The 26,563-nt window shown below is 51.1% G+C and overlaps 1 protein-coding gene across 2 annotated transcripts; it reads right to left on the bottom strand.

Annotated features, from left to right (window-relative positions):
- Window positions 1–1,237: 1,237 nt before the first annotated feature.
- Window positions 1,238–25,336, bottom strand: SNX19 (sorting nexin 19). Of its 2 annotated transcripts, XM_053996963.1 has the most exons (11): window positions 23,114–25,331; window positions 22,663–22,801; window positions 22,067–22,167; window positions 21,800–21,919; window positions 21,412–21,539; window positions 20,192–20,288; window positions 19,767–19,953; window positions 17,536–17,665; window positions 6,428–6,612; window positions 5,607–5,694; window positions 1,238–4,812 (listed from the first exon to the last, which is right to left on the bottom strand). In XM_053996963.1, exons 1-11 carry the CDS (start codon window positions 24,635–24,637, stop codon window positions 4,680–4,682), a joined length of 2,832 nt encoding a protein of 943 aa, XP_053852938.1. In that variant the 5' UTR covers window positions 24,638–25,331; the 3' UTR covers window positions 1,238–4,679. The 2 variants fall into 2 exon arrangements, with proteins under 2 accessions (XP_053852938.1, XP_053852939.1); XM_053996964.1 differs by lacking the exons at window positions 1,238–4,812; window positions 5,607–5,694; window positions 6,428–6,612 and adding an exon at window positions 13,217–13,315 and having other exon boundaries at window positions 23,114–25,336.
- Window positions 25,337–26,563: the final 1,227 nt, after the last annotated feature.

Below are 26,563 nucleotides of genomic sequence, written 5' to 3'. Positions count from 1 at the left end.
TATAGCATATCCAGTGGAGACAGGGGCTGCAGTGGCATTAAGGTAGGAAGAATATAATTACCTGACCTGGACTGTGGCCAGGATAATGATATTCATTTATTTCAACAAAGCCAGAAGTGCCAAAACCTGGATTTTCCATTTAAACCCAGAAGATGGCAAATTACAGCACCCTGATTTCATTCCTCCAACTTTTGGCTGGACGGAACAGTCTTGCTGATAAGGGTGAAAAATGAACACCCACCTGACGAGGCCACGATGGGAGAGCTCACCCTCAGCTTCATTTGGGAAGCCTGGTGGCATGCCAGTGCCATTCCAGGAGCCCGAGGCAGTGCCTGCATCTCGCAGCCCCCAGAACATCCTCCCACTGCCCATGGCTCGCGGTGAAACCACACTCGGGCACTAACTCAGCTCCAACACAGCCCCGAGTTTGATCTGGTATTAATTATCCTGTTCTGCACAGATAAATGCTTAATCCTCTGGCTGTTGACACTGGAAATGGCCCAATCTACCCCGGGGTGGATATTATCCCAGGGAACTTGGCTTCAGCCATGATCCCACATCATGTGCTGTACAAATGTTCACTGGCTTGCAGGGAATGGAGCTCTTAGGGTGCACGGGCTCCTTTGTGGCACAGCTAATCCACAAAAATACATGACCCAAGCATTCATTGTATCAGGTTTTTCTTATTTCCTCTTTTTTTTTTTTTTCCTTTGACATAATATTACAAATTTCATGTGGAATTCCTCACTTCCAGACATTCTTTATTTCCTTACAGCTTAGCAGCTTTCCTGCTCCAGCACTGACAGCAAGGAAAGCTTCCTAAGCAGCACTGCCCAAGGGATGTGGAGATGGGTCTGCACAATCCCTGCTTCTAGTGGAGTGTTTCCCTGTTTGCCAGAAGAAAGGCAAATAATCCACATTGCTTCCCTGGTTTTAGACTCCCTGGAGAGCCTAAATCAAGGAGTTTGTGTCAGGGAGAAAGCAGCAATGCTGATGGGGTGGGAAATTGTTCTGATTCCTGGCCAAGCTTAAGGACTTTGGTTTTTCCCATGTCTGAGCACAGCCCCCCTGTGTGCCAGGAGGGAAAATTTGTCCCACCCCCACTGCCCCTGCCCTGCTCATGCATTTTGTGACACCTGGGAGACACCTCCCCCCCTTCCCACTCACACCCAGCCTCCTCCCCACTTGTTCTTTACCTTAAGAGACCAAAGGCAGATTTTGAACTCTGACAGAGAAGTAAATTTGAAATAAAGTATTATTGCACACAAGTACATGGGAGTGAAGGTTTGCTCCCCATTTAACAATTCAACAGGTTTTCCAGACAGCACAATTCCATACAGACTCCAACAGCTCCACAAATGGCTGATACAAAGGGTTGAGTACAGGAAATAGGACAGGGAGTCAGTGCATGGTGGGACTTTTTTCCCCCCTAAAAACACAGTTAAAGAGTTATTTAGCTTAGAGTGGGGCCTTGGAGCTCTACACCGCTGCACTCAGTCATACACAGGAGCAATCCCTGCTTCCAGGAAGCTTCCAGTCAGCTGTGGGAAACTAAGGCAGTGGGAAGGGGAGCACTCTACAAAATCAGCAAGTGGTGGGCTGGAGGCAGATCACACACGGCCGCAGGACGTGGAGAGGGAGAGCTGAGCACCCACCTGAGGCAGGTACTGCTCTTGACCTAACGTGACACAAGGCTGCAACTCTTTATTGAGATCAAATCTGCCTGCTCTCACCACCCACCCTTTAGAGAAGTGGCTGAAGCCTTCTGCAAATTCCTTCTACAAATTCCTGCAGAAAAAAAGGAGCTTGCTGGGAATATGACACACTGAGTGAGCTTAAGTTTTTTTGTCAACTTTGTTTGTTTTACCAGAGCAGTTTTTCTAGTCTTAGTCCAATGGAAATAAACTTTCAGCCCACCTGAATGCAGAAGTTTCTATCTGCCACCATTGTGCTCAATTTAATCCCAAAATCACAGTGAGGCAAAGAACTCAGAGTAGAAAAAAAGCTGAGCTTTTTATGGGATTTGTTTTACTCCTTAACAACACGATGCAGAGAGGGGCTATTTGCTCCCGGGCACTTCACCTCAGCTGTAAGGCTGCACTAAGGTCTCCCAAGGAGAGGATGGGAATTTGAAGCCCAGCCAGTGAGAGCATGAGAAAGGGCTCCAACCCCTCATATCTGAGGCAAGAAAGGGGGTTCTGCAGAGTAAAAAACCATTTTGCAATTCAAACTCCTTAGGCCTGTTCCCAACTCCCACACTGCCTTGAGAGTGCACATAAGTAAATCTCCTTTCTCTCTCTCTGTCCCAGCTCTTTGTATCTTAACCTTGCTGCTGGGACATCCCCAAATCATTGCTGCACCAGCCCAGCAAAGCACCAGCTCCCACACTGGCAGTAATCACGAATGATTTCCATCTGGAGGACTGCATATTCAGTCATTTGCACAATTTCAGAGGTGGAGGTTGAAAGCAGGGAGAATTTGGGCTTGCTGGCAAAGGAGAAGTGTCAGCTCATCCTTCCAGTGCCACATCCAGTGTATGTAGGGACTGTTTCAGACTTCTGCCCTAACCTGGAGCACGCAGTGGATAATTTGCACTCCATGATCCTCTTCAGCAAAGCCTCTTAATATTATCCCTAATCAATGACAGACCACAGTCCTGGAGCTCCAAAGCCACACAGCTCATTAGGAAGCAACAGCAAACAAGAACAGCAGGAACATCTGGGAAGCCACCAGGCACAACAGGGCTCTGCTGCATCACCTCTGGCTCAGGGTGCCTTGTCCCCCTGCTGACAGCTGGGGTGGCAAATGGAAGCAGGAGGAAAAAGGAGGGGAACGGGAGCCTGGCACTGAAAGACAAGGTGAAGCAGCTGCTCCAAGCAGATATTCGAGGATTTATCTGAGTCCTGCTTCCCAAACTGCTGCTTGGCCATTTGGGATTATCCCAAAGCATTCTCCACCTCATCTACTCTTAAACCATTTAACACACACCTCCCTTCTTCTCCAAGCAGGTGGCAATCTACCATCTCTGGAGCCTCCCTGCTCAGAAATGGCTCCAATAGTGATGCAGAATTGATTTGCTTCATGACACTGGATTCTGCCTGGATGTCTTCAGAGCTCCCTAAAAATCTATTTGCTTGCAGCAAAATGATCCCTCCCTGTATTTTCACATAACACAAGCACAGAGCAGCTCACACAGTTGTGTATCCATAATTAAGCAGCTCCTTTGGGAAGAGCAGTATAGACATGTTGGAGTTACACTGCCTTCTCTCCAAACATGCCATGGAGGAGCATCCAGCTCCAAGAAACTGCAGACAGTCTCTTCCAGCCTGGTATTGCATGGTTCTGTGAGATGAAACCATCTGGTACAGCAGCACAGACACCACATGTGATCCTGCGTGGTTCCCTGGGTGGAGCCTGCTTTGATCTGCAGAGAACACCCTCACCAGCCCAGTGCAGCACTGCTCAGTCCGTGTTTCTGCCAGAAAATACACCAAAGCAGGTCACCAAACTGTCGTGGGTGCAGGCTCTGAGTCCTTTAGTACTCCCAGGAACCTGACTGCTGAGCAACATTAAGTGCTCCCAAAGCCACTCAAGTCTTGGGCAACCTGGAGAAGCAGCTCCAAATCCCTGTTCCATGACCTGAGCAGCTTTCCAGAGCCCTGCACGGAGCTGCTGCAGCAGCAGGCACAGCTAAGCCAAGCCCAGTGACACAGCCATGAACAGCAGAGCTCAGGCAGTGCTCCCAGGCCCTTTGCTGGGGTCTAAGCCACTGGCTGTCCATGACACACATCCAGGATTCCCCCTGGGCTCAAGGTACTCATTCCTCTTCCAGAGCTTCCTGTGACAGCCACGTTTGTGTGGGAGCTGGTTGTGTCCCACATGGGTCAGCTCTTTTGGCCTGTGCCTTCCAGGTGACTGTCCCAGGGACTACAAGGTGATTCAGAAAGCACAATATAAACGAGTCCTAAAGTCCAGCCAAGCCAGCACTCCTCCCTAGCCTGAGGAGAGTCTCTTTCCCAGGATCACAGCCTGCCTGCACCCTACTGTTTGATGGAGAACTACAGCAGTGCAGGGAGAAGCAGCTGATCTTTGTCCCTAAGGCAGGGCAGCACCTCTGACCCCTGCTCTCACCTCACAGGTATTTGGGCAGTTGGATGCTGAGCTTCAGGACCACATCTCCACACTCCATCCTTTCCCCATCTTCCTTCTGGTGACACAGATGGTGCAGAGCAGGCACAGGGCAGGCTGCTCTGACAGCAGGGACAGCACTGCACCTGCCTTCACCTGTCCTGCAGAAATATTCATCAGCAAGGTCCCATCACACCAACTCTCTCAGTGCCAGGTGGACCCTGAAGCCACAAAAGCAGATCTCCTGCGTTCTCTGGCTGTAGATGTTAGAGATGTTCAGAAGGGTTTGTGGTTCCTTCTCCAGCTGGTCAGGCTGGTTCATTCCAGGCCCTCCATCAGGTCAGCAATGGAACAGATGCTGCACAGCATCTTCAGCCCCTCACACTGGGTTTGATCCACCACCCAGCTGAAACAGAGAGGCCTGGAAGCAGCTTCATTTAGCACTGGCTGGAGAAATTCCTTACAGGAAGCTCCCAGGCACGTTCAGGAAAGGCTGAAAATCCAATCACTCCATGCCTGTGGCTGCTTCTCTCCTGGGGCACCAGGCCTGGTTAAAGTGCTGGGACACCTTTGTCCGAGCCACTGCAGGCACACGGTGTGGCAGCTGCAGCCTCAGGCTCCTTGCTGGAGCCCTTCAGAACCAAAAACTCCAGCAGAATGTCCAGAAGGCAAAACACCAGGTGCCTGGAATGGAAAAAAGACAAAGCTTAGGCTGGTCAGGGTGTGGGAGGCAAAGCTCAGCACAAGGAAAGAGTGTTCCAATGCTCCAGGGGAGAGAGGAACAGTATCAGGTCCCCAGAGGAATGTTTCCAGAGGTGGTTCAGCTTTTTTTCACCTCCCCCAAACCAGTGGGTGTTGAAGTTGCTGAGCAGCACAGAAAACACAAATGCATCTTCTGGAGCAAAACATGTGTTTAACAGGATCACAGGATCATTGAAGGCAGAAAAGACCTCTGAGATCATCGAGTCCAACCTGTGCCCAATCCCCAACCTTGTCAACCAGACCACAGCACTGAGTGCACGTCCCGTTGTTCCCTGGACACCTCAGAAGGTGGGGACTCCAACACCACCCTGGGTAGCCCTTTTCAGTGTTTAACAACCCTTTCAGTGAAGAAATATCTCCTGATGTCCAGTCTGACCCTCATTAATCTGTTGCCCATCACCAAACCCTCGTTTTCCAGACTCACAGCACTGGGAATAGACAGAAACACCCCCTACACAGACCTGCAGCTCCTCCAGAACCAAACTAAACCAGGGTCTGCCTTACTTCCCTGACATCCACTAACTAAGCAGGCCAAACAACATAACTAACATGACTGGCTCAAAAATCTGCAGCCAGACTGAGGTCCTGGACATGCAGATGCCCCCTGATATTGCAAGTCTGGAATAACAAGCTGGATGTGTTCGGTGCCAAGCAGCACTGGCAAACCCCTGGGCACAGCTCTCAGAGCCACCAGGGTCAAGACCACAATCACATACCTGTTTATCACAGGCTGGCTCAGCGACTCCAGCACCAGGGTCCAGCTCATCCGACACTTACTGGTCCCAAGGAGTTCCTGGATCACATCTGTAAGTGTAGGAGACAAAGCTTTAGGAAGTGCATACTTGCACAGGTCAGTCTTCTCCTGGTGGGTGCTGAATCAAAGCTTATGATGGTGCTCTGGGGCTGGGAGAGGAGGGAGTGCCAGGAAAGCATTCCTGGCTAGAAGGGCACACAGCAGCAGTGCTTTTTCATTCCCAAAGGACAGTGAGGGCCTTTTACACTACAGCAAGGAGTTAAAAGTTCAGACTGCACTCACACAGATTAGGCAGCAGCTGCTTTAATGCCGAAGGTCCCCGTGTCAAACTTCAAGAGAGGGAAATCCAGTGCAGCTGGGCTTGGGATTTCAGTCCAGTGGAAAAGCCACAGGCTTTGCATGGTGACTTTCCTCACCATGGGACCCTCTGGCAGCAGGGGGGAGCAGAGCTGTCCTGAGCCCTGCCTCGGTGAGGTGGCTCAGAACTGTGAGCACTGAATCACGGCCTGGCTACATACGGGAATGGCCCGGACTCACATCCCTTCCCTTCGAGCTGGGCTGCTTCCCAAACCCTTACACAAACTATCCAGAACTGGAAAACTCTGGGTTTTGCTTGCAGGAAACCATCAAACCTCAAGGGTCACGAAGGTTTCCCAGTGCCTTGGCACGAGCAGCCTCCATCTCTGTATTTAAGCACATTTCCAGAGATTGCAGTGCACTGGAGTGTTCCCCAGCTGCTTTCCTATCCTAAGGGCAGTTGACAATTCTCTGGGACACACTTACTGGGCAAGATCCCCATCAGGCTCTGCAGGGCCTGCTCTGCTGTTGCCTTCTTCTGCTCCTCTGTCCTGGGGGGTTTAGGCACTGCTGGTAAAACTCCTCCAGGCCAGATGGATTCCTGGAGCAACTGGAGGTACTGGACCCAGCGCTGGGTGCAGGTCAGGGTAATCATCTGCACTTCCAGCCACCTGCAGGAACAGGGAGAGGGAGAAAGGTCAGGAAAAGTCCAGCTTGGGACCCAGTTGGGATATTTTCACCCATCAAGAGGATTAAATCAGCTTCTTTGGGTTTGTTCACGTGCAGTTTTCATGTCTGTACACTAAGATTTCCACAAGTCTTAATTAGCTGAGTTTTCCACACACCAAAAGTGAGATATGTTCCCTGTGTTATTGACAAATGGGACAAGCAAAGGCCATAAAAATCCCCATCACCTTGCTAATCACAGGAAGCCAAGTCAATCACTGGTCACTAAAGGAAGCCCAGCTCAGGGATACGGCTGGCCTGAAGCTCCTAAGTTATCTCCAAGCACAATCTGAGACAAAGCTGGAGGAACTGGTGTTTAACTAGAAACAACCCCAGGAAGGACTGGAAGGACATGAGCCTGTTCTGGCAGCCTCTGCTCCTCTCTTCAGTGCCTCTGTTTCCAAGACAGGCAAGGATGTCTTTTCTGGAGACCAAAACACACTCCAAGGATGACAAGCCATGAATATCCTGATGCTTCACCCCCCTCTCATCCTGCTGTCCATGCTGCCCTGCTGTCCAGTCCTGCTCCATCCACTGATGGCAAGCAATGAAATAATAGAACCCCCAAAGGTTTGATTTTGGGACCTTAAAGCTCATCTCATTCCAGCCTGGGCAGGGATACCTTCTAGTAGACCAAATTGCTCCAAGCCCCATCCAACCTGGCCTTGGGCACTTCCAAGGATGGGGCAGCCACAGCTTCTCCAGATACTCCGTGCCAGGGTCTCCCCACCCTCACAGCCAGGAATTTTTTTGTTCCCATCCGGAATCCAACAGAACTGCTGATGGTCACTCCTGCTGGGGCAGGACTGTGCCCTTTCTACAGTAACCACCTGCAAATCCCAAAATCCCTGCACCACAAAGGGCTGGGAGGCGTTTGCAGCTGCACTGGATGATGTGTCCCCACCACCCAAGGGCAGACCAGGCACAATTTCTAAATCAACCACATGGAGGGACCCTCTTTCCCAGATGTGAAATCACTTCCCACATCACAGCACAAGCCACAGCCATCAGTCAGAACTTGCACTGCCTAAAATCTTTGCCCTCAGAATCAGGAGAGGCCGTGGATGAATCCCACAGGAGGGTTCCCTGATTTAGCAGGACCCAGGGTGCTGCACTGATGGTGCTGTTGGCCTCACTGGCGGGAGGCTCCGGAGCAAAGCTGGGAGTGTCAGCACGGCGCTGGGGAAGGGAAAAGGCTTGGGATGTCGCCAGTTCTTCAAGATTCCCAGAGGACAGGAGTCAGCCAGCAGGGCCAGGAGACCTGTTCCTCTTGGCAGCTGGTGTTCGTGCTTGCAATTCCGTCACCACTACGCCCCGGCAGCTCCGAGTACATCCAAGAGCCCTGCCAAGGCAAACTTTATTTAACCTGCGCTCTGCCAGACTGTCTGCATTCTTCCTGGGCGAGGCATTCGGGCCAAGGGTGTCCTTCCCCACACAGCTGGGCAGTGGGAATAGCAACACCCAAAGGTAAGCAGGGCAAAGGAAGCGGGCTGGCATCATGTGGGACAGGGCTGCAGTGTGAGGATCCCTTTGGCAGCAGGGAATGAGGTGCAAACAGCAATTCTTGAGGGATGCACACCTAGGAAATGCCAGCTGGAAGGTAAAGGACATTACAAAACCTGAAAAGGAGCCTCAGTGCAGTGGTAAGGCCTGGAATATCTCAGAGCAGGGGACACAGGTGATGTTCCCAGTGCTCCCAGGACTGGCACTGGAAATGGGGAAACACATCCTTCGTGCTCAGCATCGCCATGGACAGAGAGCATGGATGCTGCTACAAGACAATGCCAGAGGTGCAAACCTTCCACCTGACTTAGAGGACAAAATGTCACATCCCAGGTCTGCCTGGGAAAAGCCATGTTGGAAATACAATTAAAAGGGTTTTAATCTCCAGCCATCAGCAGATTTTAACACTCTGGATCACGGTAAACCCTCCAGCTATTCCCAAGCAAATTAAAGTGTTAAACTGTGACTTCTCTAGGGGCAAGAGTTTTCATTAACACGGTTTTTCATTAACATGGTTTTTCATTAACATGGTTTCTTACACAACCTGCTCCCCTAGCTGAGAAAACATCTGACAAGCAACAGAAGTTCAGAGACTTGGGGACAGAGCTGCAGAGTGAACCCTGCACCAAGGGGGATCAGAATGAACATTGACTCCAAACTCATTACAGCAACAGTTTCTTTATGTGTGTGAAAATCAATAACTTTCCAGCCTCTAAAAGGTTGCAGAAAGCAAAGAACAAGCTTTTTTTTTTCTTAGAGATATTCCTAAAATAGAAAAAAAATCAAGCAAATAGTGAACAGAGAGGAAGTTAAACCTATAGAGGACAGCACACGTTTCCAGACAGTTCAAGAGCAAGCTGGGAACTGACAAATGCTGGAAGGCCCCACAGAAACAATCTCCTGTTTCCAGCTCATGTATGTCCCTAAAAACACCAGAATTAGGCAACAAGGCCCCCAAGTAACACCTCTAAATGTGATCACACGTGCACATACTGTGAGCAGGCGAGTGCTTACAGGCCTGGATTCCCTCCGTTGTGAAACACCATGGATGGATTTTCTTCCTTGGGCTGGCAGCTTTGGGAAGCAGAGAGCAGGATCTGGGAATGGCTCCATGGGTCTTGTGCACAGCTCCACACAAACTCCTATTATTGCCCCATTACATGATGCTCAGACAGCTGGGGAAGGAGCACCCAAACCCACAAAGTTTACAAGGAAAAGTCAAGGAACTAAACAGGAAATGGGACAAGAAAGAAGGAGAAACCACAGGCAGGTGCAAATGGAACACAGACTAAAGCACCTCTGCTCTGGGCTCCCTTCTGCCAGTCTGACAGTGTGTGGAGCCATTCCAAAGGCACTGGGAAGAGCAGTATGGGGATTCTGAAGGAGTTTTGAATGAGTTAGAGACAGGATTTCTGAATTGGTTTTGATGATGTGGTTTCTTTTCTTATCTTCTACATAGGCAGGAAGGGTGAGTTTGGCTCACATCTTTACTGTATGGTTCAGAAGGTCACAAGACCTTTAGTTACAAGATCTTTTAAGGATTTACTGACTAATAAAACACTGCCAACAAGGATATTTATGTTTTTGATTCAATGTTTAAATATTTTATTGCACGCACTCATGCTACAGTGCAAGCTTTCTTAGCTAATCATGTTATGACACACAAACCTACAGTACTGCATTCTAAACTCCTTGTTTACCCTTCTAACTACTTCTGGTTTTATATCTGAAACTCTAAAACTCCAAACTTTCTTCTAATTAATTTGTCTTTGTTTTAAACTATAAATCCACTTTCTCACTTCTAGCACCTAAATTTGGAAGCCTTTTCTCAATCAAGTATTTTCTCAATCAAATCTTGTGTTTAATTCTAAGCTTTGGCTTACAGGCCCAAAGTTCTGAGAGTTCTTTACATTTCAGATTCTAACAGAGGAGAACTGTCAAGACTGGTCCATGTGGCTCTAAATCCACTCTGGGAGTACAGCTGAGGCTTCAAAAGAAACTCTCAGAACACAGTGACCTGTCATGAAGAGTTTTCTTGCCTCCCCTCAACCACAGTCAACCATCAACACCCATTTTGGGGAATCACATTCCATTCCAACACACACAGAGGCTGCACCAGCAGCATTTAAACTGTGAGGAGCAAAGTAATTCACAGAATCACAGAATATCCTGAATTGGAAGGGACCCACAAGGAAAGTCAAGTCCAACTGCTGGCCCAAGAATGCTCCCTCAACTCCCACACCTGTAGCTGCAACACAGAGAGAGTCACACCAACTTTATTGAAAATTCCTACCTGAGTAAACCCCAGAAAATGGCAAACTGACCTTTCCATCATGCAGACTTGTTGCACCAGGATCAGGATTAACTCCTCAGGAACTCCAAATATCTGCTGGTTCAAGGCTGACCTTCACCAGCAGGTCACAGATGATTTTTTGTGCTATTAAAGGCCTAAGCATTTGAGATTCATGTGCCACATTCAAAGCACACACACACACTGCTCCCAGGTAGAAATAAATCCACCAAGAAACATAAATAGACCTATCTTTTAAATTTTTTTTTATTTTTGGATGGCTGATGAGTTACTATTTTCATTCTGCTATTTCATGAAGAAATAGCCTTAATAAGAAAGAAAAAATAAACCCATCACAGAACCATCTCCTTACACTTCAGAAATAGATAAAGTGACCTCCTGGGCTCAGAATGCTTTGATAGTGCCCAATGCAAAGAGCCAGACTGCAAAGGCTACTGAGGCCTGGAAGATAATCTGAAGGGGCATAACTTGCCCATGCTGTAAGGCACCTCTGTCTGAAATAGCTGCTGGTGGAGGGATGAAATGGCTGCTAAAAAGAGCCAAAATAATGCCATGGTTTAAGCTGGAACTCCAAGGTCAGCTGAAGGGGTCCATTAGGATAAGAAGGCCCTGGGACTGAAAAACAAGGGCTGGGGGGTGCAAACCTTGGCCTTCCTTGGGCTCCTAGAAACAACAAGGGCTGCTAGGAGGGAGGAAAGGCAGGCTGAGTCAGGAACAGGTAAATGGGCTTGGTTTTACCTGGCTGGATCCACTCACTTGATTGGACTATCCAGAGAGCTCAGCTCAGCAAGTAAAGCCTGGACAGGTTGGATTTTCTTAGTCTGGACATTGAAGATGTACTAAGAATGAAGAAAGAGATGTAATACTCTCCAGATTTACACCCACCTGCCAGAAGTGGGTAAAGCTCTGCTCGTTTTGGCCATCAAAGTGAGGATAAAAACTGAGATCACTTCTGCTAAGGAACAGTCAAGTTAAATATGCTGACTGTAATTGAAATCTGAAGCAATAGCAATTGTGATTTCCTCAAACCCAAGGGTTTTAAGGATTTAGATAAACACAAACTGGAGGCCAGGCTAGAAGATAGCAAAGAGGAGAAAGTCTCTCTGCTTTAGCTGTATAAATACAAACAGCTCTACAAATATACATGAACTAGCATGTCCAGCTCAACACTGACTGCTGCCCACCCCAGAACATGGTCCTCCTGCCCTAAGGAATACAGTGTGGACTTCCAGAAGCTCAAAAAAGGCCTCTGGGACCAACGTACTGAAAAGGATTGAAGAAAAAAAAGCAACATCTGGGAAACACGAGGCATTCAAGCATGGCTTTGAATTTAAGAAAGTGGTGCTTAAATCACCAGACCATCCCTGCCTTACCAGTTCTTGTTCCCCAAATTCCTCCTTAGATAATGCACAAGATTATCCTTAACTCAAGGGCTCAAGAGGAGGAACATTTCAGTGCTTTGACTGCAAAACCTTTCTGAGGAAACCATGTATAAAAATGAAGCAACAGCTGCAGTGGGCACAGCAAGAACTGAAAAACACAAATGGAGAATTTTGGTTCTGAGGCTCAGCTTTGAGCACCTGCTACCTGGGCCTAAATCCACCTTCTCCACACAGCAGAAACATGTGCAGCACGCTCAGTTCAACACCTTCAAAGCAACCTCACACTTGTCCAGGCCATGGGTAAACCCTGTGCTGAGGAAGGAAACAGGAAAGAAAAGGAAAAACCCTCCATAAATGAAAGAACACAAAGCATCCTGAGGCCTTTTAAACTTCTGCACAAAGTGAATTCTCCTTCTTGATATGTTCTTCCCCTGCTGAATGTTTAGAGTTGCAAACAACCTGTTCTGGACCCGGCTGGGGACATCCTGGGCAGAGGGATTTCCCTCTGCCTGACCCAGCCAGAAACCCTGGGAGATGTGGGTGTGCAGGACATCTTACTGTGGGGCAGAGAGGAAGGAAAAGAAATTATTCTCTTCTGTAGGCAATCATTCGTCCCTGCAGGGAGGAAATCACCCTTGGTGCCGGGATTTCTGTGCCATTTTATGTGTTGCTCCCTCAAAACACACCTGCTGCAAGAAGAAATCATGGAAACTCACAGGACTGCAGTGGCTTCACCCTGCAGGGAATTAACCATTGCTTTTCCCAACCCAGATCTTCCTGAGATGCCTTGGGGCTCAGGGAAGGGGGAGAAAGGTATGTGATTAAAATAATCGTCCCCAAACCTCCTTGATTTTTCACGAAGCATCCTGGCTTTTGATAACATCTTCTTCTAGTATTTATTGAGCCAATTAAGCTCTCAGTGGTGCCCCAGGGAGAGGCCAGGCTGTCTCAGCCAGGCCCTGCTTGGAACAATTGCTTCATTAGCCCACTTCAGAATCAAAATACATAAATCCACTATTAACCCTTCTAAAACCAGGGAAAACTAAAACCAACAGGGAGACATTACTTCCATTCAATCCTTTTCTTCTTTGTTCTATTTGAAATAGGAAGTTGTTGAGCTTTTTTAAATCCAGGAAGAAAGCTGGCACGTGTAACTGTTGAAACAGAATCAGAGTTAGAATAATGTTGCAATTATTATCAAAGCATGGAGTGCTGGCTTCATTCTAGTGGCTGTTTTTGGAAGAATGCTGCTTCTAGAAGAGGGGAAAAAATTTTGTTTGGGACAGAGATTCAAAGCCAGATCCAAAATTTCCAGGTGCTTGGAGACAACTGAATCGAGGCCCATTTCCAAGCTGATTTTATTTACTTTACATATACACACGAAGACACACAGAGTCCTGAAATCACTTTTACTGACATACCACAGGCTGCAGTTCCTGCTGCTCCACACGGCTACAACACAAACAGCCAAATCCAGAAACGAGGAGTAAGATGCCATGAGGTTGGTTCCCCTAATTCCCAACCCCGGCACTGCTTTTAGGCTTGTTTTCAGGGACAGGGACTTTGCTGCCACATACCTGGGCCTGCCAGCACAGCCCCTCTGTGTGCAGCTGCAAAGATCCTCATCAAACATGCCCAAATCCACTCCCCAGGTAACAAACCAGGAGAATGAGTGGATTCAGATGCCCCAGCTGCATTGATATCGCATTTCTGCCAGCAAAACTCAGAGGCACTGCCTGAGGCTGGAGTGGTACCTGCCAGCCAGGAAGCCACAGGGAAGTGGGAGCACCGTCTCAGCTGTCAGACATGGCCCCTCCATGGCTCCAAGCTGGCACAACTCCCTGCCCATGGGCACTGTGCTCCCAGCACTGCCAGCCCAGGGGTGCTTGGCTGCTCCAGGTTTACTCAGGGACACTGAAGAGGGTCAGGCATTACTCTCTGCTGGTGGCACTTTCCAGTCAAGAGGATCAAGGTGGCTGCCAAGGGTCTTTGTACCAGTTCTGCTGGCACAGAGATCAAAGAAAACCAAAGAGAAAATCAGAACAAAGCACCCAGGCAGCAGCTCTCTGAAGCTCCAGGCCTCCTTGACTTACAAGTGCCTGTGACACTCAGCCTGACAGCAACACACCAGCAGAGCTCAACACCAAGGTGACAGCATGAACTTGCAAGAACCAGTTCTCAAAAGCATGATAGTCACCTGCAACCAGTCTCAAAGCATTCCTGACTCCACCTACAGCTCACACAGACTGGAATATAACCTCCTCAAATCTTCCAGTTTGGCCAAGGGATGAGGAGACATGGAGGAGCATGGGAATGACTCAAAGCAAACAGCAAGCCAAGCAGTGCTGAGCTCGTGGGTAAGGCAAGGATGATTTGCATTTATTTTAACTCATGCTCAGGGGAACACGACACCAGCAAAGCTGCCTGAGTAGTTCCACGTGCTCCTTTCAGGGACAGGCACTTCCGAGCCTAGCACAGACTCTGTGCCCAGCCCTGCTCAGGTTCCAGGGCACAGACAGCTGGGGTGTGCTGAGACACCTTCCCCCCACTCAGTGCTTTGTGGCCATGGCTTTTTCTTGTGCTGCATGGGAAGGAGCCAGGAAAAGCTTACAGACCAGGATCTGCCCCTCAAATACTCCCAGGTCCATCCTTGGGGTGCTGGCACTCTCCTCTGGAAGGGGAAGCAGAGGTGGTGACTGTCACCCTGGCCCCAGCTCTGCAGGGCACTGGCAGACCCCAGACCTGTGGCCGCTGTGGGGACAACTGAGGGGAGGGTGTGGGGTCACAGCACGGCGTGGTTCTCGTGTTTGCCGCGTATTTTTAACACCTCATTGACTCACAAGGCTCTAAAAAGCACCCAGATTCTCCAAATGCTTCTTAGCTCTTGCACTGAACACCGGAGCCCAGAATAGCCCCACGTCCTCCCCTCTGCCAGCAGGTTCCTGCTGCAGCCTCCCAAGGGAAGAGGAGATGATCCTCTCCAGGCCGCGGGAGGGAAGCGGAGCCGGACAGAAGCGGAGCGGGGCCGGAGCAGGGCAGCGGGTTTGTTTACAGGCACGGCCCCAGCACGCAGAGAGGCTGCTGGAAGCAATCCCCGGCCCCAGGGTCATTCCCACTCCCAGTCCCTCCTCCTCCCCTCCATCCGCCTCTCCTTTCAGCTCCAAAAAAGGATCACTCCCTGTTACATAATGGGATGGGCGCAGTGCGGACCGCGCTCGCACACACGGCCGCCCTTTACTCAACAATCCCTTTTTCGGTCATGGAGCCTTCCTCTCCCACTGCCACCGAACTGACAGGTGGGGAGATGGATGGTGCCTGGCTCCAGCTAGCCCAGCTCAGGAGAAGGGGGAAGGAGGAGTGTGGTGGGATGCTCCTTGCAGAGAACAGGGAATGGAGCAGGTCGGGAGGCCCCACCATCAGTATCAGCGTGGTCACAGCAATCATCTGATGGCACTGCCAGCTCAAGGCAGAAAGTCCTCCAAGAAGAGGGGGACTGGCTCCTGGGAGAAGCTGGATCTTGTTCTTGGTGTGAGTTTTGTCCGTTTGTGGTCATTTCTATCACTCTGCACTGAGTGTCTCACACCAGAGCAGAATCAACATCTGGCAGCTGCAAGAAGGCACCAGGAGCAGCACCTGCTCTCCAAATACAAGCTGGCAGAGGAATATCCAGCAGCAACACCTCCAAACACTGCCAGGACACCTCCTTTTTATCCCCTACCACCTAACCCAGTCACTGGCAGGAAAAGGGAAGGATCTAATCCCTTGAAGGGATGATGTCCACTCATATTTTGTGACTAGCAATGGTTGAAGACACGACACAAATCCATCTGCTGTCCCATGTTTGTCTGCCTATTCTCAGAGGCAGGAGCATCAATTCCTTGAATAGCAGATGATCCCAGAAGAGTTTCTGGTACTTTCTCCACCTGTAAAGGGTCCCCCAGACACAGGGCCAGCCAGAATGGCAGTGCCAGGTCTGGCTGAGCAGTTATCAAGTTGTAAATACTTAAATAGATGAGAAATGTCACCAATCAATGCTGTGTCCCCAGACAGGCAGGTCTGAGCTGGAGACCTTCTGGTCTGCTCAGGACTACAGTGACCACCTGGGCCAGGAATGAGTACAAGTCTCAGAGACAGGGTGAATGGCAAACAGCAGGAAGGCTCCCCATTCCCAAATCTTCTGCACTGTGGAGGTAACTACAGGCAGCAGAAATGGGAGGAAAATGTTCCCTGCAGCAATCCAGGTGCAACACCATCCTCCTGGTGACAGGTCAGTCCCCACTGTGCAGCTCTGTCCCCTGGGATTCCTGATTGTCCCAGAACAAGAGCAGAGCCAGCCTCAACATGTGGATTTCAGCATGGACACATGGTTTGTTCACCAGGTTATTGTTGCACCCTGAACTGATGGAGACACCAAGAAGTCCCAGGGCTTCCCCATATCACCCCCAGCCAGAGCTCTGCCTGCAGCACGGGTGGGTTCACTCTGACCTGTTCAAGTGGAGCAGCTACAAACACGTTCCTCCTCACTCTAATCCACCAGCAGAACTCTGGGAGCTCCTCCACCTTCCAGTGCCAGGATGTGCTATGTGTATCCCAACTTCTCTAGTGGAAAATGCCAATGCCACGTGTGGGTGCTGCAGGCTCCCTGGGCGACCAGGACACAGCTTATTAGGAGGTGATGATGTGCCTGTTGAAGCTCTCATACCTCTGTGCTTACACACACAGATTGGGTTGCAGCTTGTTCCCAAGAGGCCAGAGCCCATTCTGGAGAAGTGGGAGCAGCCCCCACCTCCTGCCACTGAAGGAACAGACCAGGACTGAAGGACAGCAGTCCCTGACCCCAAAGCACTTTGGCAATCTCTGCTGAGGGCAGCTCAGGTTACCAGCTCGGGTATAATGAGCTGCCCTGCACATTCTGATGCTGGCTTTGGATGCCTGCAGGAGAAGAAAAGGTGCAAGAGTGGGAAAAGCACTGCTGCAAGACTCTCCCAAGCCCTTCAGGGAAGGCTTTCCTTGTGCTCTAAAAAACCACATCCTCAGCTAGTGATAGTCACCAACCTACACCAAAAAACAGGAATTCTCTGTTTGTGTGTCTTGGCCTTGAGCCTTACCACCCAGAGGCCCTGGCCCCAGGAAAGCTTGGCAAGTCCATCCCAGCTGGAAAGGAAGCCTGTCCCTACTCCATGTGTGGGTCCCTGCCCCAGGCACAGGCAGAGCGAGGGGTGCAGCAGTGAGAGCAGAGACCACACTCTGAGCTGTCATGGACAAGTCGCTGTTCCCTGGGCCTGTTTATTCTACTTTTGCAGAAGGAACAAGCTGAAGCCCTGGGCAGCAACAGAACAGGAGGCCAATCCTCCCTAGAGAGCCCCAGAGCTGGGCACTGCTGCCCTTGCATGAGCCAAGACTCCCACTCCCAGGGCTGGATCTGCCCTTTCCCTGATCTCAAAGGACAGGAGGCTGCCCATTAGAGCTGCACCACTGCTCATGGAGAAAACAGCTCCTGGTGCAGATCTCCAAGGTGTTTCTCCACATTCATGGAGCAACTGCTTTACAGAACCTTGCTGGCTGATGCACACAGAGCATTTTTCTGCATCCAGGCACGAGCTCCGCTTCCAACTATGACTCCAAAGGGAATGCCTCTCACAGAGCAGCCAGGCTGGTCACTCTGGCCTTACCTTTGAACAAGGGTCCCAAAGAGAAGGTTGAAGACCTTCTGGATGTTCTCCGTGCACAGCCAGCTCCAGTGATCCACCAGCACCAGACGAAGCACGTCCAGGGCCAGGTCAGCCAAAGCTGTCTCGGAGTCTGCCAGGAGGAAGAGGAGGAGCAGATGAAGAAACCACTTCAGTGCAGATTTGGTGAAAAGTATCATCCCAAACTCATTTTTTTCTCCCCAGCCTGGCCCTTTGTCCACACCCAGATGACCTGCTGTAGCCCAGCCAGCCTGGGACCCTGCCCTCCCCACTCTGATTTCCACCTCATCCGGGCAGCCTCAGTCTCCCACCAAGGGCTGCACCAAAGGCTCAATCCCTTCTCAATTAAACAGTGGGATTATCAAATCCCAGTCCATGCACAGGGATGGCCACGTGCCCAAAACAGGTGACAAAGCAGGTGGTGACTGTAGCCAGGAAGAGGTGCAGTGCTGAGGACTATAATCCTGGTCTTCCCCATTCCTTTCCCTTCTTCCAGCAGTTTTCCAGGCACGAGGCTCTGTTGGTGGCTGCGGGCTGCCATCGTGTGGCAGATCCAGGCTTGGCAGGAAGGGGGATGAAACACATCTGGATAAACCAGATGTACCAGTCAAAACACAAACCCACACACCTACCCAAATATCTCTGCTGTCACAGACCTTGGGACACCAAACCTCCCTCTGATCCTCAGGAGGATGTCAGAGCCTTCAGCCAAAACAGTTTCTACTCGCTAAGGAATTACTTTCATGCTGTTTGGCCCTGAGGTGTTGTGCTGAACAAGCTCACTGATGTGCCACAAAACTGCCCCAGACTGCCACTCTCAGGCCACCACCCCGACCTGAGGCTGCTGCCTCGGCTCTGTTGTCCAGGTGAGATCCTGTGCAGCAGCTTTTCCTAATTTGGCTCCCCTCATTCCTCATCTTCCAACCTCTCTGTCTACAGAGACAATTTACACTCACAATTTACTACTGGAAATAAAGGGAGAAGGGATTCTGGACCCCACACCTCTCCTCCTCTGCTCTTCCTCTTCCTAAAAGCTGGACTAATTAATTCCAGGATTTCACTTTGAAAAGACAGGGCACTTGGCACCTCTTGCTCTGGGCCATGCATAAGTTACTGCCCATTTGCTTTGTCCCCAGAGACTTGACTTTCCAGTGCAGTCTGGAGCAGGCTGTTCAGCTTCCCCACAGCCTCACACAGGGAGCATCCTCAGCAAGCTGTTTATTCCCACAGCATCCAAACCCTCCTCCTCAGAGAGCTGCTGGCCAACCCCTTCCCAGAAGTCACTCCATGAGCAGATAGGGACATGGGTTTGCCTCTTATTTGTTCTTCTCACCCTGCCAGCCCAGCCTGAAGCATCCCAGACCTGCAAGCATTTGAGATCACTGACATTCCATTTCCCCCAGAGTTCAGCTAACTTGGCCTGCTCTGTGCAGAACCCTGGCTTCCAACTCCAGTTCTGCTTCCCCAGAACCACGGGCATGTGTTCCAAGATTACAGGCAAAGCTGGTAGCACAGGCTGGGTTACAGAACACCGGGCCTATCCTGTCACAAACACGTGCTTTCAGTCAGAGCTTGCCAAACTTGAACCACTGGAGAGAAGTTTTTTGGGAAGTTCCAGCAGATACAGCTTTTTTTCCAAGAAAAAGACTGGAGAACATATTTTTGCAAGTGTTCAGGATAATCTTGTAACTGTTCTGGGGCAGTCCTGTGCTTCAGAGGAGGGTTCTAGAAGCAGAAAGGGAACATCATTCCTTGAACTGAGATTACATTTGTGCTGCTCCCATCAAATCTATCTGAACTTAATCTCAAAAGGTCCTTTTATAGTGTATGGACATATCAAGGCTAACTGGAAGCTACCAGGAAACTGTAATTTGGCCCATTTTTAGTTTGTAAGAGCTTGATTTTTAGAACATTGGCAGTTTAAGCAGTGTGTCCTTAAGAACCTTCTTTGTGCAGTGACTGTGCTGAGCACACCAAGGTGAACGAATCTGCAGTGACACAACTGAGCCAAAATCCAACTTGCTCCCACCAGCAACAATGCCCAGAGCAATCAGCAAACAGCACTGGAAAACCTAATCTGCTTTCTGTTCTATCAAGGTGCAACAGGCAGGAGAGCAGGTCCTGAAGACTTTTCAAGCTGAACCTGCAGATGCTGGAGCTTCTGTGGTACCAAGGGGGAGAAATTCAAGCACTGAGAGAGGGGCTGAGCTCACCAGAGTCAGTGTCTGGATGTGCTCCTCGCTCCACTGTGCTCAGCCCATCCATTTCTTCCTGCACAGAGATTTCCTTGGCTTCTCTGCCTCCCTCGCCTTCAGGAGCTTTGCTGGGGGCTGCTTCCAGCAGCTTCTCCTGCTTCTGGATGAAGGATTCCATAGCAGCCAGCGACAGGGTGCCAGATACCTACAAAAGTGTGTTAGTGCCACAGAGCCTGGGGTCTACAGTGCCCAGACAACCTCCCACCTCCTGGTTTGCACCCAGGTGTAGCCAACAGCACAACCAGGGCTGCTTATTGTCCTTCTGCCAAGAGCTGGCATGTGGCAACAAGGCTGCAGCAGCCACAGCCCTGGTGGATGTTGATTATTCCCAAACAGGGCAGTGACTGGGGCTGTGAAAGGATTACAAGAGGATCTGAACTTACAGCATTGGCCTCCCTGATGGAGTACACGATCCTGTCATGAGCTTCACTCACACTCAGCACTGGAGTGATTTTACTGGATGAGAACCTCAGCCTGGACCTGAAAAGCAGAGCCATGGCACAGTCAATTTTCTCTGCAAGCTGCGAGTCTTGAGATTTCCAGCCTCAGCCAAGCCCCATGACCCGTTACTGTTGTCCACATCCAAGCTCAGAAATCTGATTAGACCTGAAGTGGTTCAAAAAAAGCATCTGCCTCCAGGATAACTAAGAGATGGCAGTGAAACGACACAGCAAAAGCATTAAAGCACTTTTCCTCATGTACACCTGAGCTGAGCCAAGGTTTTCCAGCATTCCACAAGGAGCTGTTACACAGAAGCTGATAGGGAAATGAAGGCAGATGTCAGCAAGGTGTGAGCACTGCAGCACACACAGGGAAGTGTTCAGAAAAGCCTCTGAGATGAAATACACTCAGCAGGATTGTGAAATCCAATTATAAACACCGACAAAAAGAAGGCTATGAAAGGACATTGGGATTTTGGGACAAATTGTAAAATAGCATGCTTATCATTAAGGAATGTCCTTTTCAGCCAAAATTATTCTAAACTTGTACTTTTTGAATTTGTCTTTCTGTCCAAAGCAGCTTTTTCCAGCAAACCATCACTTTTTGGAAAGAAAAAGCCAAACTTGTGCAGAAATCTTCCCTTCCTTGGTGAGAGAAGAACCACTGATGAGACAGTCACAATGAGACTGGGCGCTGCCAGCAGCACCAACATTTGGTGAGGAACATACATGAAACAATCTTAAATATTACTCATAAATAACTATTTAAATGTTTTCTAGGCAAGGCCACTGTGTGGAACACACGGTAGAGGCAGGAGGGAACTTTCAGGTAGATAATTTGGAGCTGTATTTTGCAATCACTCCCTGCATATATTTAAGGTTAAAAAGCAATTCCTCAGGACCATTAGTGTCTCTGCTGGCAAATGGCAGCACCTCCTTCTGTGGAAACCTGAGCATTCCTGGGAAACCCTTTAGATAAACTGGAGCTCAAACAGTTGTGTTCAGCAAAGGAAGGAGGAAGTAATTCAGTTAGAGTATGACAGAATTTACTACCCAACACAGAATTTACTACCCAACACATAAAGCACCAAGTCAGTTCTTCCCCACCATGGGCTCAGTTTATGCATTAATTCCTTGTTCTGCAAAGCTGAGGGAGCCCTTACTTGCTTTTCTTCCCGTCTGTCTGGGACTTCCCATCCACTTCTGACTCACTCAGATCCTCCGTGGGGCTCTGGGGCTCTGACCTGGGGAACGCTGTCTTCAAGGTGTCCACGATGGCATTGACAACAATCTGCAAAGCCAGCACTGCCTTTAATTACTGGATTGATCCTTGTTACTTACATAGTCAGGAGTTTTGAGACTTGCACTGGATTTTCTATTAAATAGGTTCTTTAACACAAACTCTGACCCTCCGTAGCTTTATGGGTTTCTGGGCAAGCTGAGCCCAGCTCCAAAGAAAGTGTTTTGGCTCCTAGGAGACATTGAAGCTTAGGAAGCATCTCTGGGAGCAGCTGGAAAGGGTTCAGGTAAGCAGCTCCCCACTTTTCCCACCTTGTCTATCCTGGAGACAACAAAGGGCTTCTTGACAAAGGCGATCCTGGCGTCGGTGTTGAGGGCCAGGAATTCCTGCACCTCCTCGCTGTTTGCAATCTCAGGCACTGCACACAATTGCTGCAAGGACAGATGAGATTTAGATCATTTCGGAGTCAAGCTCCCAACCTGATCATGGAACATGGAAGAGACAAGGTGTGCTCCACTGTCTGCACAAAGCTGTCCTGAGCTCTGCTTTTAGCTCACAGGGGCACGCAAACATCTCACCTTCAGGAAAGATTCCAGCAGACTTTTCCTGGCTTCCACTTTATCGCTGTCCATGTTTCCAAATGGCAGATCAGGGAACAGTTTCTTTGGTCCTTTGATGTCTACAAAGAAAACAAACCCACTGGCAAGCTTGATAAAACTGAAAAATCACAGTAACCTTAAATTAAAACACTTTTGGATCTTAAAATTGAAACATTCTCAAGATTAAAAATTAATATTTTAGAATCTAAATACAGGTTTTAGTCTTTATTAAAACCTTAATGCTCTAATGCTTAAGGCTATGCCCACACACTGCCTGCCATCAGCCCAAGGTAATACACGGACACCAGTGTTTCTATCCACTATTATGGTGCAAAACTGCAAAGCCAACTGTTGTGGAACAGGAAGAGGAATGTTTTGAAACACTAGAATTTACTTCCAGAAGAGATAAATCATTCCTCCAGCCAGCTCTGCACAGAACACTGGAGGATGTGGGCAGGAGACACAGCCCAGCATCCAGAGCTGCACAAGCAGGGCAGGCAACCCAAGGAGCAGAGGAACAGGGAATGGGACAAGAGGGAGAAGGATTTTCTCGGAGAGCTACTGCAGGCACTGACTTTTCAGGAACTTGCGGAGCTCCGGCTTCTCCTCCAGCCGGGTCTGGAGGTTGAGGAACTCGCGGTAGCGGCGGTTCACGGTGTGATAAGCCACCTGCTGCAGGCTGCCCGCGGCCTCGCCCTCCAGAGCTGTCTCATACTGAGGAGGAAGGCAAAGGCATCATCCTGACACATCCTAAAACAATCCCGCTCCCTGCTCACCCCTCAATCCCCAGGCCCCACCCAGCAATTCCTCATGTCAACCCTTCCCTGAAGAGGAAGGAACCAGTCGTGGTGGAACAAAAGCAGGAAAAGATTCAACCAGCCCCACAGGAACCCCAAACAGCCACAGTGCCCCACTACCAGACAAATTTATTGTGGACACACACACAGAGCAAGTCCTCGGCTGCACACAGCAGCCCAGGCAGTGGCAGGGACGTGGGAAGGGGCTGAGTGCCCGGGGAGCTCTTACCTTGACGGTGTACAGGGTGTAGGGGTGGAAGCCGGTGCCGCTGTGCTCCCGGGCAGTGATGGTCCCGGTGATCCGCAGGTTCTGGATGACGACCGGCCCGTCGGGGCTGCTCAGGGGCTCAAAGCTGAAGGTGCTCATGGAGGCTGTTGGGGAGGATGAGAGCAGGGGCAGGCTCTGCCCAGGCTCTGGGGGAAACTGTGCTGGGCCCTCTGCTGCCCCCAGATCTCTCCCCAGGCTGGAGGGTCTTTGTGAGGAGAACCTCCTGGGCACAGCTGGGCTTTCCTCCTCCTTCTCAACCGCTGGCTCGATCTGGATGTCAGGGCAGGAGCTCAAAGCAGAGGAGGGAAGCAGGACAGCATCCGAGCTGGGGCCAGGGCCGTGGTCCAGGTCCCCTGTGCCATCCTCCGAGGCAGGTGCTCCCTCTGGCACAGAAGGGTCCTGGGGGGGCTCATCAAGGAGCTCTCCAGCCGGGGAAGGAGCCAGCAGCTCCACGTCCTGCCCCGTGTCAGGCACGGGGGATTCCAGCTCCAAACCCTCACAGGGGAAGAGGGATCCCAGGGCTTGGGGGCGCAGGAAGGATTCCTCTGCATGGCATGACCTGCTCACCTCCTCTCCCTCCTCTCCAGCAGCCCCGGCCTCTCTCCTGAGCCCCTCGGCAGCCCTCGGGGACAGGGGTAGCCCGGCGGGAGCTGCGTCCGTCTGCGCCGGGAAAGGCAAGGAATCCGGCGCTGGGGGTGCAGGGTGGGGCTTCCCACCCCGGGGCTTCTTGGAAAATGCCCCGATGAGCAGCAGGTTGATCCAGTCGGGATCAGACATCTTCCTGATGGCCGGCAGCAGCACGTTGCAGGCCACCAGCTCCACCACCACAAAGCGTCCCGTCCGCGTCTCCAGGTGCGGCCGCGGCACCAGCGCCCGCAGCAGCGCGTCCACGGCGGCGCGGGCGCAGCCCACCTCGGCCGCGGGGCTCAGGAGAGCGGGGTGCGGCCCTGCCAGCCGGCTGTACTCCCTCCACAGCGTCCGGCCGCCCTTGGGCTCAGCCCTCAGGGCGTCCCGTGCCCGCAGGAAGCTCTGGAGGTGCTGCCCGCAGAGCAGGAGCAGGCGGCGGGCCAGGGCCCGCCGGTCCACCCGCCTCATCCGCCGCCGCAGCTCCGCGGCCAGCCCCAGCATGGCCCTCTCCACCTCGGCCTCGAAGGCCGGCTCTCTGCTCACCGTGCGGTACCAGGAGGCCACGAAATCCCGCACCACCTTTCGGACGGTGCTGGCGATCTCCTCCTGCAGCCGGCCCTCGTCCGCGGCGCTGCCGGCCGGGGCCCGCAGGGAGCTGACGAACCGCTCCAGCCGCAGCCGGCGGCCGCGGGGGCCCAGCGCCGGGGGGCCCAGCCAGCCCCCGAGCACGGCCAGCGCCCCGCACAGCAGCCCCAGCGCCCGCAGGTCCAGCAGCAGCTGCAGGGCCAGCAGCCAGCCCAGGGCCAGCAGCAGGGCCAGCAGCGGCCGCCGGGAGCCCGCGGGGCCCTGGGCCGGCATGGCGGGGTGGGCAGGGGCAGCTGTCACAGCGGGATGGGTGGGCAGGGGGCTGCACAGCCCGAACCTCAGCTCGAGGGCTCCTCAGGGCCTAGAACGGGCTGCTCCAGCGGAGATCGGGGGCTCGACCACCCCGAAACCTCAGCGAGAAGTGGCACTCAGAGCGCAGCAGGTCCGGAGCCCTCCCTGGGCTGGGTCAGAGCCCCCAGAGCGGGACCCTCAGCGGACAGCGGGGCTCACACCGCCCAGCACACCGGGACCCTCAGCGGACAGCGGGGCTCACACCGCCCAGCACACCGGGACCCTCAGCGGACAGCGGGGCTCACACCGCCCAGCACACCGGGACTCCTGGCTGGGTTCCGGGCGCGGCCTCCCGGGCCCCCCACATCAGGCACTAATACCGAGCAGAGCCCCCCCAAACCCTCGCCGAGCGCTGGGGCTGGGCACTGCACAGCCCTTTACCGGGAGCCGGGGAGAGGCACGGATCCCGCCAAGCCCAGTCCCTCAGCGGGCACTGGGGCTCACAGAGCCCAGCACACCGGGACCTGTGCCCGGGTATCCACAGGGACTCGACTGAACGGACCCTTCACCGGGCACGGGGACGGCTCCCTCACCGCGTACGTCAAGCCCCGCCGCCCAGACCCCTTCACCGAGCACCGAGACGCAGCCCGCAGGTGCCGGGAGCGCGGAGCCGAAGGCGGCACACCGGGAGCCCCGGCCCCGACTCACCGCCCGGGCCCTCCGCCGGCTCCGCCCGCCGCTTCCGCCCGCACTTCCGCTTCCGGCGCTGCCTCCCCACAGCGCCCCCCAGCGGGCCGGAGGCCTCACCGGAGTGTCCCATTGTACGCTATAAAACCAGATTAATAATAATAATTATTATTATTAATAATAATAAGAAGAAGAATAACAGCATATTCTCTTCACCGGTTTTCATGGGATAGGTTTATTGTTTATGTAGGTGCTGGTTGTTTTTCAGCCAGGAATGGATTGTTATATTAACGAACTGCTCACACCAGGATTGCTCTCACATGGGAGCTTGCAAAGTGCCAGCTTGACAGGCTAGCCTTTGAGTCAACACAGCTAGGCCTGATTTTATAATATAAATAGATTATATATTTAAAAATATATACAATATATAATTTTATATTATAATTATATAATGTAATATTAGAAATAATATCTTTTTATCTGTTATATATATTATTATATAATATAAAATACATATTATATATAATTTATATAATCTATAAAAATTTATAAATTTTCCACCTTACCGCAACTTACCTACTTTATTCTTTAACTTTTTTTACTTTTTTTTTTTTTAACTTTATTCTTTAACTTTTATTCTTCAACTCTGTCCAGCCCCTGTTCTAGCTCAGCCTTCCCAAGGCCTCACTCCTGCTCCAGGATTAACTGTCGGAACCCAAGGTGTCCCTCAGACACTCTTGGATGCTCTGGGTCCAGGGCAGAAGCCTCTGAGACCCTGGCAAGCAGCCAGAAACCCCTGTGGTCTTGAGTTTGACCCATGGAACAATTTACCAGCTTTGCAGGAAGAACAAGAAATCACAAAAGTTTAGATATTATAATAGAAATAATCACAAAGTGAAAGGAAGGATTTTTGAGTGCTGTACAGGGGGGTTTAGGCCTTGTACAGAGGGGTCTGAGTTTTGTACATGGGGGTCAGAGGTTCTAAGATGGAGGGATTTGAGCGTGCCCTGTCCTCCTTCTTTCTCCTTCCTATCCCCCATGTTCTTGGTGGTGTTGGCATTCACAGATTGGTTTAGAGTAGAAAGCCACTGTTCAATATAGGTGATAGGCATTGGGGAAAAACTATAAACATTTAATAGGTAATGTGTGATATAAAAGATGGCACCAGCCCCTTGGGCGAGGGAGATGGAGACGAAGGGAGACGAAGACGGAGGGAGACGG

Source organism: Vidua macroura, chromosome 22 (genome assembly GCF_024509145.1).
Source record: "Vidua macroura isolate BioBank_ID:100142 chromosome 22, ASM2450914v1, whole genome shotgun sequence".
NCBI lineage: Eukaryota > Metazoa > Chordata > Aves > Passeriformes > Viduidae > Vidua > Vidua macroura.
This window is presented reverse-complemented; position numbering and strand designations above follow the sequence as displayed.